We start from the raw sequence: 13,596 nt of genomic DNA on the forward strand, positions 1-13,596 counted from the left end.
TCCCATGGACTGAGTAGCTTATGTCATCCGTCAGTCTTTTGTATCCTTCTTAGCACTAAGTCTCCGACTTGTAATGATCGAGGATGTGTACTCTTGTTGTAGTGTCGTCTTAAACCTTGTAGGTATCTAGCTGACTGGAGGGTAGCGTTTACTCTGACTTCTTCTGAGCTGTCGAGTTCTAATCTTCTTGTGTGTTCTGCTTCTCCTTCATCGTATTGTTCTATCTTTGGTGATGTCCAAATCAAGTCGGCAGGTAGTACGGCCTCTGACCCGTAAACTAGGAAGAAGGGTGAGTAGCCTATTGCTCTGCTTATTTGAGTTCGTAGCCCCCATACTACTTTAGGTAATTCTTCAATCCATTTGGACCCATAGTCCACTAGTTCTTCGTATAACCTTGGTTTTAATCCAGCTAGTATGAGTCCATTAGCCCTTTCTACTTGTCCGTTGGCTTCTGGATGTGCAACAGACGCGTAGTCTATGCTGAAACCATAGTCTTGTGCCCAGCTTTTGAATTCTATAGCTGTGAAGGGAGAGCCTAGATCTATGATGATTCAATTAGGCATGCCGAAGCGGTGCATAATGTCTTGGATGAACTCGACTGCTTTGGCTGCGCTGTATTTCGCGAGTGGTTTGTATTCAATCCACTTGGTGAACTTGTCGATCGCTACAAAGATGTACTCAAAGCTGCCTTTTGCTTTCTTCAGAGGTCCTACCTAATCCAGCCCCTAGCAGGAAAAAGGCCAAGCGGGTGGGATGCAGATAAGATTGTGAGCTGGCACATGGGCTTGTCTTGCAAACATTTAGCAACCTTTGCATTTTCTGACAAGTTCTTCTGCGTCTTTCAAAGCTGTTGGCCAGTAAAATCCAGTGCGGAATGCTTTGCCAACTAGTGTTCTTGAAGCGGCATGATTTCCACAGCAACCTGAGTGTATTTCATCTAGGATTTCTTTGCCTTCTTCAAATGAGACACATTTTAGGAGTACTCCTGATGATGCTGCTCTTCTGTAAAGTCTATCTCCTACTAGAACGTAGTTTTTGCTTCTGCGAACAACTTGGGTGGCTTCTGCTTTATCTGCTGGCAATTTATTTTCTTTGATATAATCGATGAAAACTTGGCTCCATGAAGTGTTGATTACCAAGATCTGAATGCCTTTAGCCTGAATTTCAGGGGTTGTCTCACCGGGTTGTTTGATAGAGGGAACTGATAGCTCTTCTATGAATACGCCGGGTGGAACCTTCGCTCTATCTGATCCGAGCTTGGCGAGGACATCTGCTGCAATGTTGGAATCGCGCAGGACATGTAGAATTTCTAATCCTTGGAAATGTTTTTCAAGTTTCCATATTTCAGCACAGTAAGCACCCATGTTTTCTTTGGTGCAATCCCAATCTTTGTTGACTTGGTTGATGACTACTGCTGAATCACCATATACAAGTAATCTCTTTATTCTGAGGGTAATTGCCACTCGTAACCCATGGATGAGGGCTTCATATTCTGCTTCATTATTTGTAGCTTGCCACAATATCTGAAGGATGTACTTGAGTTGTTTTCCTTTTGGAGAAATGAGGAGAATGCCTGCGCTGGCTCCACCTAGTTTGAGTGACCCATCAAAGTACATCTTCCAGTGGTCAAGGATTGTATCTGATAAAGGCTATTGAATCTCTGTCCACTCGGCCACAAAATCGGCAAGGGCTTGAGATTTGATTGCCTTCCGTAGGGTGAAATCGATGTTAAGAGCTCCGAGTTCAACTACCCACTTTGATATGCGTCCCGTCGCATCTCTGTTGTGTAAGATGTCTCTGAGCGGGAAGTCTGTCACCACGGTAATCTTGTGGCTTTCGAAATAGTGGCGAAGCTTGCGTGAGGTGATAAGTAGAGCGTAGAGTAGTTTTTGTACATGCGGGTACCGGATTTTTGATTCAGATAATACTTCGCTGATGTAGTATACGGGTTGTTGTACTTTATACACGCGTCCTTCTTCTTCTCTTTCTATGACTATTGTCATGCTGACCATAGCAGTAGTCGCCACAATGTATAGCATCATATCTTCGTCTTTCCTTGGGGGTGTGAGAATTGGTGAGGATGTGAGGTATGCCTTAAGTTTCTTGAAAGCTTCGTCAGCCTCTTTTGTCCACTCAAACTTGTCTGTCTTCTTTAGTAGTTTAAAGAAAGGTAGTCCTTTTTCACCGAGCCTTGAAATGAAGTGATTGAGTGCCGCCATGCAGCCCGTTAGCTTTTGCACATCTTTGATGTTTCTGGGTGGGCCCATTTCTGTTATAGCTCGAATTTGCTTGGTGCTAGCTTCAATCCTGTGCTGACTGACCAAAAATCCAAGTAGTTGTCCTGAGGGAACCCCGAATACAAATTTATTTGGGTTCAACTTCCATCTCCATCTCTTCAAGTTTTCGAAGGTTTGCTTTAAATCTTCAATCAGAGTGTCTGGGTTCTTTGTTTTCACCACTACATCATCCACGTATGCCTCCACATTTTCACCGATTTGATCCCCAAAGCAAGTTTGGATAGCTCTTTGGTATGTGGCACCAGTGTTTTTTAGTCCGAACAACATGGTCTTGTAACAGTAAGCACCGAACAGAGTAATGAAATACGTCTTGCCCTGGTCTTGTTCTTTTAATGCGATCTGGTGGTACCCTGAATAGCAATCGAGAAAGGATAATAGTGCAGACCCTGCTGTTGAGTCGACTATCTGGTCTATGCGTGGTAGCCCAAACGGATCTTTTGGGCAATGTTTGTTGAGATCTGTGTAGTCGACACACATGCGCCACTCGTCCATGTTCTTCTTTTGCACAAGGACTGGGTTTGCTAGCCAGTCTGGATGAAGGATTTCTCTGATGAATCCGGCTGCCATCAGTTTTGTGATTTCCTTTTTAATCGCTGCCTTTTTGTCGGGTGAAAATCGTCGTAGCCGTTGCTTTATAGGCTTGGAGCTTTCATTAACATCAATTATGTGCTCAGCCAACTCTCTTGGGACACCTGGCATGTCGGTCGGCTTCCAAGCAAAGATATCTTTGTTGTCCCGAAGAAAGTTGGTGAGCGCAAGTTCCTATTTTGCCGAGAGGTGAGCACTGATGGTTGCTGTCTTGGAGGTATCACCAGTACCCAGGTCGATCTGCTTGACATTGGCTTCTTTCGGTGGCGTGATGATGCTAGGCTTTTTAGCCGGTATTTCTAATTCTTCTTGGCTCATCTCTGCAGCAATTGTGGCTATTTCTTTTCTACTTTGGTCATCTTGTGCTTTGGCTGCAATCTGGATTGCTTGAACATCGCAGTCAAAAGCGCGTTTCAAGTCACTTCGGAGGGAAAGTGCTCCATTAGGTCCTGGCATCTTGAGCAGCAAATACGGGTAATGCAGTATCGCCATGAATTTTGCTAGTGCCGGTCGTCCGAGAATTGCGTGGTATGATGACTCAAAGTCCGCCACCTCAAATTTGATGAATTCTGTATGGTAGTTTGAGGGTGTTCCAAAAGTGACTGGTAGAGTAATTTGTCCGAGCGGCATGGCTGCTTTGCCAGGTACTATTCCGTAAAAAGGTGTGCTTGTTGGTGTGATCATCCTGGTGAGTTGTAGTCCCATCTTCCTTAGTGTTTCCGAAAAGATGATGTTGAGTCCGGCTCCCTCGTCGATTAGTACTTTGGTGATAGTCATACCGGCAATAGTTGGGTCTAGAACTAGTGGGTAATGGCCTGCGTTCCCTATGCTAGTCCATTGGTCTTCTCTTGAAAATTGGATTGGATATTGTGACCAATTGAGATATCTTGGTGTAGCCGGTTCTGCTGTCATGATAGTCCGTAGTGCTAGTTTTTCTTGATGTTTGCTTCTGCAATCTGGAGCTCTTGAGAAGATCACTGCTACCGTTCCCCTGGGTTTTTGGAATCCTTTGTCCTCGTGGTTGTCTTCATCTTTTTCCTGATTGTCCTCTTTGGTGTTCTCCTTACTATCTTTTCTTGTGTATTGATCATTGAAAGTGTAGCAATTTCCGATGGTGTGCCTCCCATTAGGGTGCAATGGGCAACGTATGTTTTCAATGTCATCATATCTTCTAGGTTTGGAAAACTTCTTTGATTTGTCGGCCATTGCCACGGTATTGTCTGATCTATGTTTTCTTTCTTGATGTCTGCTATTTCGATGATTTTGCTTGTCCGGGTTGTCCTGGTTGCTTCTATCCAGAAACCTCTCTCGTGTTTTTCTTCTGCAGTAATCATCTTTTCCACTATTTGCCTGAATTCTTCATTGTTTCTCGGATTTTCTTTGCAGAAATCTTGAAATTGCCACCTAGCCATGATTCCGTGAGAGAAAGCTTCAATTACTTCTCGTTCGGTGATGTCATGCACTTGAGCCCATAGTTCGCTGAATCGTCGATAGTAATTTCTAAGACTTTTGCCTCCCTTTTGCTTGAGTCCTTTCAGTTCTGCATGAGTGATTGGGTGTGTAATGATTCCTGCGAAATTTTCACAAAAAGCTCTTTGCAAGTCCTCCCAATTTTCTGATAGATCCTGGATTTAATTTGTCGAACCATTGGAGGGGCATAGTTTCTAGTGCCATGGGAAAGAACAGGGTTTTGATATCGTCGTCTCCTCTGGCTAGTTCAATTGATTGTGAATATATTCTGAGCCATTGCCTTGGTTCAGTTTTGCCATCATATTTGGAGTGGTTAGATGGTTTGAATTTGTGAGGTAATTGTACTGATGCAAGCCTGTTCGCAAAACAGGGGAATCTGTCATGCATTCCGGCTTCTTTGAATTTGGATTCGGCACCTTCTTCTGGCCAAGTGTTGTTTTGATGGGAATAAGTCTGCGAGGCTATCTGGGTAGGCACCCTACTCCTAGTCTTTCTTGGTTGTTCAAATTGGTGGCCTTGATTATGTTCCTTCCTGCTTTCTCCGTTATGGCTTCCACCTGGCCCAAGTCTTTCGAAAGCGGACTTCCTTTGATTTTGATCTTCTTGCCTGTGGGTTGTTGATCTGGCGGGTAGTCTTGATCGGGCTCTTTCTTCATGTGTTCTTAGGATCGTCGATCGGAGCAAGTCCTGGAGCTGTTCATACTTCTCTCCGGGATGTGAAGTTGCCCTAAGTTCTTCTAATGCTTCTCGAATCTTATCGTAAGGTGTATTCACCGTGCATCTTTCTTTGACTTCTTGTTGTGATTTTCTTATGTTGTATTCAGCCAAATCTGACTCGTATCTGATCCAGGCTTCCCTACGCTGCCTAGCACGGTGTTGGCGCCCTTGCTTCAACTTGTTTTTCCTTTCTCTAGCCTATTTTTGACTCTCAGTTTCTCCATCATAGCCCTAGGCAAAGGGTGATATGTTAGATTCTGATTCATCTGATGACCTGACATCATGTGCTTCTAGGGGATTTAATGGTGACCGAGGACGTCGAACCATGAGTACTTCCCGTGCGTGAGCCGTTCTGTTATTGGTGTTAGTTTTCATACTGTTGGAGTTGCTGATGACTTCAGTAGATGCCTCGATGTTGCAGATTGAGTCTCCTTCTTGGTAAGGTAGAATAGCTGTTGTTGTTGTGCCGACTAGTTGGGTTCCGCTATCTTCAGGAACGGAACCTGGCCAGTGGATGATACAGTCTTGCGATGTTATCGTTAGCACGAGACCCTCCTGGGATCCTGTCAGTGGTATCCCAAGCATTGGATTGAAAGACCTTTTGAACTGTCCCTGATAGGATTTTGCCGTGTTGTCGAGCCCAAATGGAAAAGAACTCAACTTTTTGAAAGAACTCTGAGGGTAATCCGAGTTGTTTTGGGTTGTGCTCTAGAATCCTACCAAAAAAGAACTCAATTTCTTGAAAGCACTCGAATAAGACTTCACCTTGGACACGGAACTTGAGTTCAAGTCGGATGCACGTAGTCGTGAAATCTTATTCGAATCGGATATTATGAGATGCACGAATCTTCTGGTGAGCTGATCTATCATAGTTGTCGAAATAGGAAATTCTTCATGATGATCCGGATCTTTGAGGAGATGGCTTTGAAGCTTGCCGTAGTTGTCCGCCTCGCAGATCCATGAGCCGAAGATGAAAATTGATCCCATCGGGAAGATCATGTTATTGAGGTCCATAGAGCTCTCAGATGCAAAGTCACCGAAAGCCCCTACCTGGCACGCCAGCTGTTGATGTTTTACCACTGATAGCCTGCCACCGGGGGTACCCAGGGTAGTATTGTTCGGGCTTCAGCGTATGCAGAGCTCGACGGTGAACGCAAGAGACAAACGATTTATCCTGGTTCAGACCCTTGATCGTTGATCGAGTAACAGCCCTACGTCCAGTCGGTGTTAGCCTTTGCGTTGGATTGATTGTGAAGTGTTGTGTTGTACAATCGTCCTTTTTTTCTATCTAGGAGCCCTGCCCTCCTTTATATAGTCAGGAGGCCAGAGTCCTAGTCGGTTTACAATGAGAGTTCCTAGTAGGATTACTGAATAGTACTACTACTAGGATTATAAGGGAAGAATCCTAGTTAGACTAGATCTTCTCTCTCCTTTGTGGGGTATCCTGTGGATCCCGTATCGACAGCCTCCATGATATATGGTCACTAGGTTGTCCATCTAATTCAAACACGTAACGAAACACATGTCCTTTAGTCCAAATTAGACGATAGATAGTACCTAACAAGTACTTTCTAACTACAAACTAAGTAATCAAGATAATAACTACGTATATATTTATAGTGTACTTACTAAATAGCTAGATCATATGTAGATAACTAAAAATGTAACTACATATCTAAGTAGCTATCTAACTATATCTATGTGCCTATGTGTCTATGTTTCTATCTATCTACTATATATCTTACTAGATCACTAACTAAATCAACTACCTGAGTTATCACATTAACTAATAAATAACAAATGCCAACTAAGTAGGTACATTGCATATTCATAATTTTTACCTTTCCCGGCTGGCGGACGATGGGCCTAGGTTAGGCCAAAGATCTAGGCCAGCGGTGGCGTGCGATGGGCGTGGGATGCCTGGGGCTACGCGCGGTGAGTCTGGCTCGACGGGCGCGGGAGGCACGCCGGTGGTGGACGGTGGCAAGGCGGGGCGAGGTCGACGGTGGAGGGCGACTAGGCGGCCCATGGCCGAGGCTGACGGTGGAGGGCAAGGCGAGGACAGCGGTGGAGGGCAGCGGAGGTGGCACGGTGTGGTGGCCAAGAATAGGCAACAGCATGGCGAGGGGGCAGCGCAACGCTACAGCACGCCGAGGCACGGCACGGTGAGGGGCATGGCGTGGGGCGGGGGGTGGCCTTGGGGTGCGCGCATGGCCATAGTGGTGGGTGCGGGAGCAGGCTTGGCGCGGCGCGGGAGCGGGCACGGTGGCGCGGGCGTGGGTGCGGCGGTGGCACGGGCAAGGGCTGCGGTAGTGCTCGGCTAGGCGTCGGTGGTGGACGGGAAAAGAAGAGAGGAAAGGCGCGCGCCCGTTAGATATTTCCAAGCTCGGCGCCGTAGCTCGCCGCCAAGATCTACGGCGCCAAGCTCAGCGCTAGAGACTCTGGTGCCGAGCCACCTGGCAAGTAATCGACCATGCCCAGAAGCTTAGCGCCAGAGATGCTGGCGCCTAGCTCGGCGCTAGCATCAATGGCGCCGAGCTAAGGGTCCATTTTCTGAATTCTTTCCGCCAGGGGTCTATTCGTGAGAAACTTTCAAAAAAGGGGCCAAATTGTAAAAAATTCGGTACCATGACCTACGTGTTAGTATCGTTGTTTTTCATGTCACATGTTTTTATATATGTATAGTTAAATATTAAATTGATTATTCATGCAACTAGTCTTAATCTTATAATTTAAAAGCAATATAGGTTTTATACGATATTTTATATACAAATACTAATATGATTATTTGCTAACATAAACATGTTTCTAAATTATAATTTGCTTAGTTCAAACCCGTTGCATAGGATACACTTGTTTAGGTGCTCTCACATGTACTCTTCTTTTGCAAGTTAAAGGTTAATTTGATTAAATAATATGAGACATGTTCATGAATAAAATATAAACAAGTTCTAACTCAATTTTGAATTAAAATATGATGTGACTAATCTGAGTTAACTAATGATATTTATTTGGTTTCTATCAATTAAAATAAAACAAACATGTATGATTTTCTTTTCTTTTTATAATTTATATAAAACTCTCGGTAGGTGTTCCTTTTAACGATAGTGTCGTCTTTAGCGTTCTTGTGATCTTGCGACCATAGTAGCTAGCTCTCATTTAGTACATTGTTTCATCTCGTGTGGTGTACTATTCTTAGTTACTTTTATTTGTTGCTTGTATGTTTGCCTATGCGTGGTGCTTGCTACGAGTAGAACAAGAACCATTTGTGAGCGCTGAAGATCAGAAGATGATGACCAGAAGCAAAGTATGAGGAAGTTTGAGCAAGTGTTAAGGCAAGTATAATATGAGGCTTTTCTTGATACCTATACACCATTAATGCCACTATATTCATGCATGTGTCTAATTTGATTCACCGTTAAGGATGATCCTAGCAATTGTTTATCTTGATCCTTGATACCTATGGTTAGTTTTGCTAGTTGCTCTACTTAATGATGAAAGCTCCTTAATAATGACTAATGGCATATGCAATGATGTTTCTACTAGGAATATCCACTTTTATGACAAATAGCTTTCATCACTAAAGAAGCCAAATTCATCATAATTTTAGTTTTATGAAGAATTTATGATGAAAAATGGTTCGTCACAGAAGTTGTGTCATACTTGAACATTGTGACAGTTTTCACAAATCATCATAGAAGTGGCTTGATCTGTGATGAAAAACAGAACGTCATAGAACTATTTTGGCATGCGTGGCAGGGAGGCTGCCACGCTGGTGGGTGCTTTCGTTAGAGATGTTTTCCACATGTACATGCTATAGCCGGTTGCATTGGAGATGGTTCGGGTACGTGTCACCTTCTTATTGCACAACATGGCCATCTCTGGTTCTTGCACGTTTTAGGTTCTTACTGGACCACATGTCGGTTCCCTATTGTTCCACATGTTACTTTTCTACTGGCACATGTGTCATGTTGCCGTTGGATCACATGTCACTTCTTCATTGGACCATGTGTCGTATTATTATTGGTCCAAGTGTCCATTTCTTATTTGACCACGCATCACGATGCTATCCGTCCATGTGTTATATTTTTATACGTCCACATGGCTTGATGATTTCCTTTCACATGTCAGATTTTTAATAGCCCATGTGTCGTGCCTTGGCCAATTCACGTGACATGCACTGGTTGGTCCACATGTCGTATTTTTATTTTTGATCACGTGGCCTGTCCTGGTTCTACCGCGTGCAGGACTAATTACATCAGAAAAGTAATTCGAGATCCTCACTACTACAAAGATGGACAACATAATTATTCAAGCTGGCAATCAAATACCAACAATTAACATTTCACACGTCAGCAACAAGCCATTGATAGAGTATCATCACAACAAACCATCATATGAGTCCACGTAACAGACCACAAATATTCACTGCATCAAGCCATAGGAGTTGAAGACTGAGAGTTAATTACTAGGAGAGCTTAAGTGCATGACTTGTTCATAGAGCCTATTGTACTCCTCCTATTGTTGTTTCTTAAATTCCTCAAACTCCCTTTAGACTCTTCTGTCTTCCTCTTTAGTTCATCCACTAGTTCGATGAGGGCAGCGGTACTTTCCTGTTCACCAGCAAGCTGCTCCCGAAGCGTCATCTTTGCCGATGTCTCTACTCTAGTGGAGCTTCTTAGGATACCAGCATTCTTCAAAAAAAGGTTTTTTCTGCTTGCCCTAGGAGAGGTAGAGGACCTTGGAAACAACATCAGCACTAGTCATTGTTGTTGTCCATCAGCAACAGGTTCTGCTTGCATAGCTTCCATAGCTTTCTGCAAAATTCAATCAGTAAGACATTAGGTTACAAATAGTGGAAGAGGACTTCAATTGAAAACCCAAGAGATTAATTCATAACAAGTAATGCATAGGACTTCCTCAGCCTACTGCTGATAGAGATTACATAAGAATAATGCATAGGTCTTTTGCAGCCTACTATCGATAGAGATTACATAAGCACAATGTACAGGTACCATATTGATTGGTGTAAAATTACAACTACAAAATTAAATGATGTTGCCACATTAGGCTCCTATTGCGTTTCCTTCTTTTATGGCAATGAGTTCAGTAGATTTCAAGAAAAGGAAATGAAGCTACTTACAACTACTGCTCTTACAGCATCGCTCAGGCCCTTTTTCATAATGGTATGGAAGTCCTTGAAGACTTCCACAGCATTAACATCTTCATCAGGTTGACCCTAATGTTCATGTACTGGATTATCATGTTGTTCATCAAGTCCTTGATCATATTTTGTGGCCTTCCTCTTATTCTCCTTCTGTTCACATTGCATATGAGTTTCTATTTATATTTATACAAAGGTAAGAGTAACAATAAAACACAACCATCACTTATAAATGTTTGCAACTAGGCAACATAAGAGCGAGATCCTATAGACTAGTGGTACTTCACATTTGCATGGTTTTGCTTGTTCGTCTCAGATGTTTTCTATAGCTTCATTTGTGTTAGACTCAACACAAGTAGACCATAGCAAGACTAGACAAAAAATCGATGCGTTTACACACACCTTGTTCTTAGCACTAGATCAAGTCTCAATAAGTTCACATCATTGTTCATCGTTCATGGACGGGATAGGAGAGGTCGTATGGATCTGATCAGCAGGGATGCCATTGAAGTAGGTTTGCTTCAACTTGTAGCATGCCTACCGTACCCCACACTGCAATACATTCCAGCAAGCTTCTTGTGTTGGTGGGTGAGCCTTGTCAATATCTAGCCTTGACTGCACACAATAGTGTGAATAAAAAGTAAATCCGTTAAAGTTGTTCAAAGCAGAGTTAAATGTTAAGAGAGGATACCCGTACATACAGTTAGGCCCTCAACAAAATTTTTGTAATGGACGACACCGGAGGGCTTCTTGTAATGTTTCCAATCCATCAAAATTGGTATTTGATGCCTAACTACTACACCTGCCTCTGAGGCAAACTTGGCAGCTTGCACTGGATCATGTGGCCTTCTGTTCCCCTCGGCAACAGAGATGGGCATCCTCAATCCTCCCATTGATTTACTCATTTTGTCAAGCAAAATTCCAAGAGTTCGAGGTCTCGGCTTCCTTGCACTTCTCAACAATAGTACTATAAAATTTTCATACATTTAGATTGTTAGAAAAGTAACATAGATATCAAAGAGCTAGAGCAAATTGATTGATAGACATCTATAAGATAATACCAACCTAGGAAACATTCATTGTTCTACAGGTGGGTGGAGACGGGAGTTTGCTTAGAGGGCTCCTCTTTGGCATGGCTATCATCATCTGGCCATGGGCAGTTTCTCACAGGGCTAGGTAGTTCAGATGGCTCCTCTTTGGCATGGCTATCATCATCTGGCCATGGATAGTCTCTCATAGGGCTAGGTAGCTTAGAGGGCTCCTCTTCGGCATGGCTATCATAATATGGTCATGTGCAGTCTCTCATAGGGCTAGGTAGGGTGCCGTCCTAACAAATGTCTCCAATCAATTCATGAAGTTTGAATCCCTAGGTATAGGTGTCCGTGGTGATGGAGAATTATGTTCACCTACTGCTGATACCTCCACCCTTTTGCCAGCGGTAGCCCTCCGAGTATGAACTCCATGAGCAAACTCTCCTGGTCATGTTGAATTCACTTGCTTCGAGTGCCTTCGCCTAGGCTCATGGCATCGCTACCTTTTGTCCTGCTGGTAGAGCCTCCTCTATGGCTCCTTCGACCCGGACACTAAAATAGGAGATACAAACTTAAGCAGCAAGCATATACAAATTTCATTGCTATCCAAATAGTAAATCATTACATTGCTACCTAGACCCCTCCAAACTAAATACAAGATAGAACAAGCACCTCAATTGCTTGAGGTACTGGCTCATCTTCTAAATCTGAATATGTTTCATCTGTAACATCAAATCCCTCAACTACCTCTCCTCGTTTAGGGATATATTCCAAATCTTCACCGTGTCTACCCTTTTTGCTTGACTTTTTTTATGTTTGGAGGTTTTTGGCCCACACGTATTCCAAGTTCTTTCATCTTTCTAGATTATAAAGACATTTATTAACTAAAGTTTCTATGGAATGTCAACACAACAGAGTGTTGACACCGTTTTTTGCACGTGTCAAAATAATCGGAGTGGATTAATCGGCAAGGGGAAAGTTATTGAATACTTTGATAGCCGATGAAAGCCAGTTTGTAAAGATGGTTGCCGATAGCTGGTGATGGTCGATGGAAAGGTTGATTTGGACTCGGGCGTTGCTGATGAGGTTGGAGGTGTTATTGTCGATGCCGATGAAGGGAGGCTTGAGGACTACTGCCGATGAAACAGGGAGTATGCCGATGAAGGGAGGCTTGAAGACTACTGCCGATGAAACAGGGAGTATGCCGATGAAGGAAGACTTGAAGACTACTGCCGATGAAACAGGGAGTATGCCGATGAAGGGAGGCTTGAAGACTACTGCCGATGAAATAGGGAGTATGCCGATGGGAAGGAGGACGGTGAGATTTCCATCGTAATTGAGGCGGACAGGGAAATAGATAGGAGTTGATTTCCTTTTCTATATTTGTTAGGGTATGATTCATGTAAGAGTCACGTGTTTCCTTAGATATGGGATTGGTGTCCTAGTTGTGTTTGGTTGTGTCTCTTTAGATCAGGGTATAAATATGGAGTAAGGGGCAATGTAATAGAGAATAATCAATCAATATCAAAACCAATTTTTACTCCTATTTGCATCTACTTACTTTTCGGCGACTTCGTCAATTCGCATATTTTTCTTTTTTTACGAGTTCTCATTGATTCGGCGAGCTGCATCGTTTCAGTACGATCTTCGGCGATTCTCGAGTTCCGCGTGAGCACCTCTTGGCCATGACTTCCGGGCGTATCGCTGTTGTCAGGACCAAAGTGTTCGTATCTTCATCCTTGTCGATTAGCAGGTCAAATCGACTGGCACGCTTTGGATATCGATTCGGGTATTAGCCCTTTGTGTTTGCAGATCCACTTTTGCATCAACACATCTTTTGGCACGCCTGGTGGGACCAATCGATCAATATGTTCAATCCCGAGATTGATTCAGGGAACATTATCGCAGTATCAGAAGAAGATCTCAAGGAAGAACAGAGGCAGGCTATGGAAAAGGCTGTAGAAGAATACAAGCAGCTTTGTCTGAGATCGTTTAGCTTGAACAAGAGTGGACAAGTCATCCAGAAGCAAGATTTGCCGTTGCCTCGGCAGGTTACCTTTGACTCCAATCCTGGTAAACTTCAAGAGATGGTTAATTCTGCAGTAAATCATGCTTTGATTAATCATTCCAATGTGCTGTCCAATACTGTTCATAATGCTATGGTTCGAACTCTCAAAGAAGGACAAGCGGCACCACATTACGTTGGGCCTGCCTATCATCAACCAGAGCCGGCGTCTGTCAAAACTCCATCGGCTCCTTCAGCCGTTGTGGGTATAGAAGTTACTTCCCCTCCAGTATTGGCAGGCTCACCTAATATTCAATCTACACC

General features: G+C 43.5%; 1 protein-coding gene across 1 annotated transcript; it reads right to left on the reverse strand.

Moving 5' to 3' along the window:
* Positions 1-3,059: 3,059 nt before the first annotated feature.
* On the reverse strand, positions 3,060-3,377 carry LOC136532286 (uncharacterized). The gene has a single exon (XM_066524893.1). The coding sequence runs from the start codon at positions 3,375-3,377 to the stop codon at positions 3,060-3,062; it is 318 nt and encodes a 105-aa protein (XP_066380990.1).
* Positions 3,378-13,596: the final 10,219 nt, after the last annotated feature.

Source organism: Miscanthus floridulus, unplaced genomic scaffold (assembly GCF_019320115.1).
Source record: "Miscanthus floridulus cultivar M001 unplaced genomic scaffold, ASM1932011v1 fs_56_3_4, whole genome shotgun sequence".
NCBI classification, from domain to species: domain Eukaryota; kingdom Viridiplantae; phylum Streptophyta; class Magnoliopsida; order Poales; family Poaceae; genus Miscanthus; species Miscanthus floridulus.

Coding starts and splice junctions, on each gene's coding strand:
- LOC136532286 (XM_066524893.1), bottom strand. CDS start 3,377: ATGGCGATACTGCATTACCCGTATTTGCTGCTCAAGATGCCAGGACCT.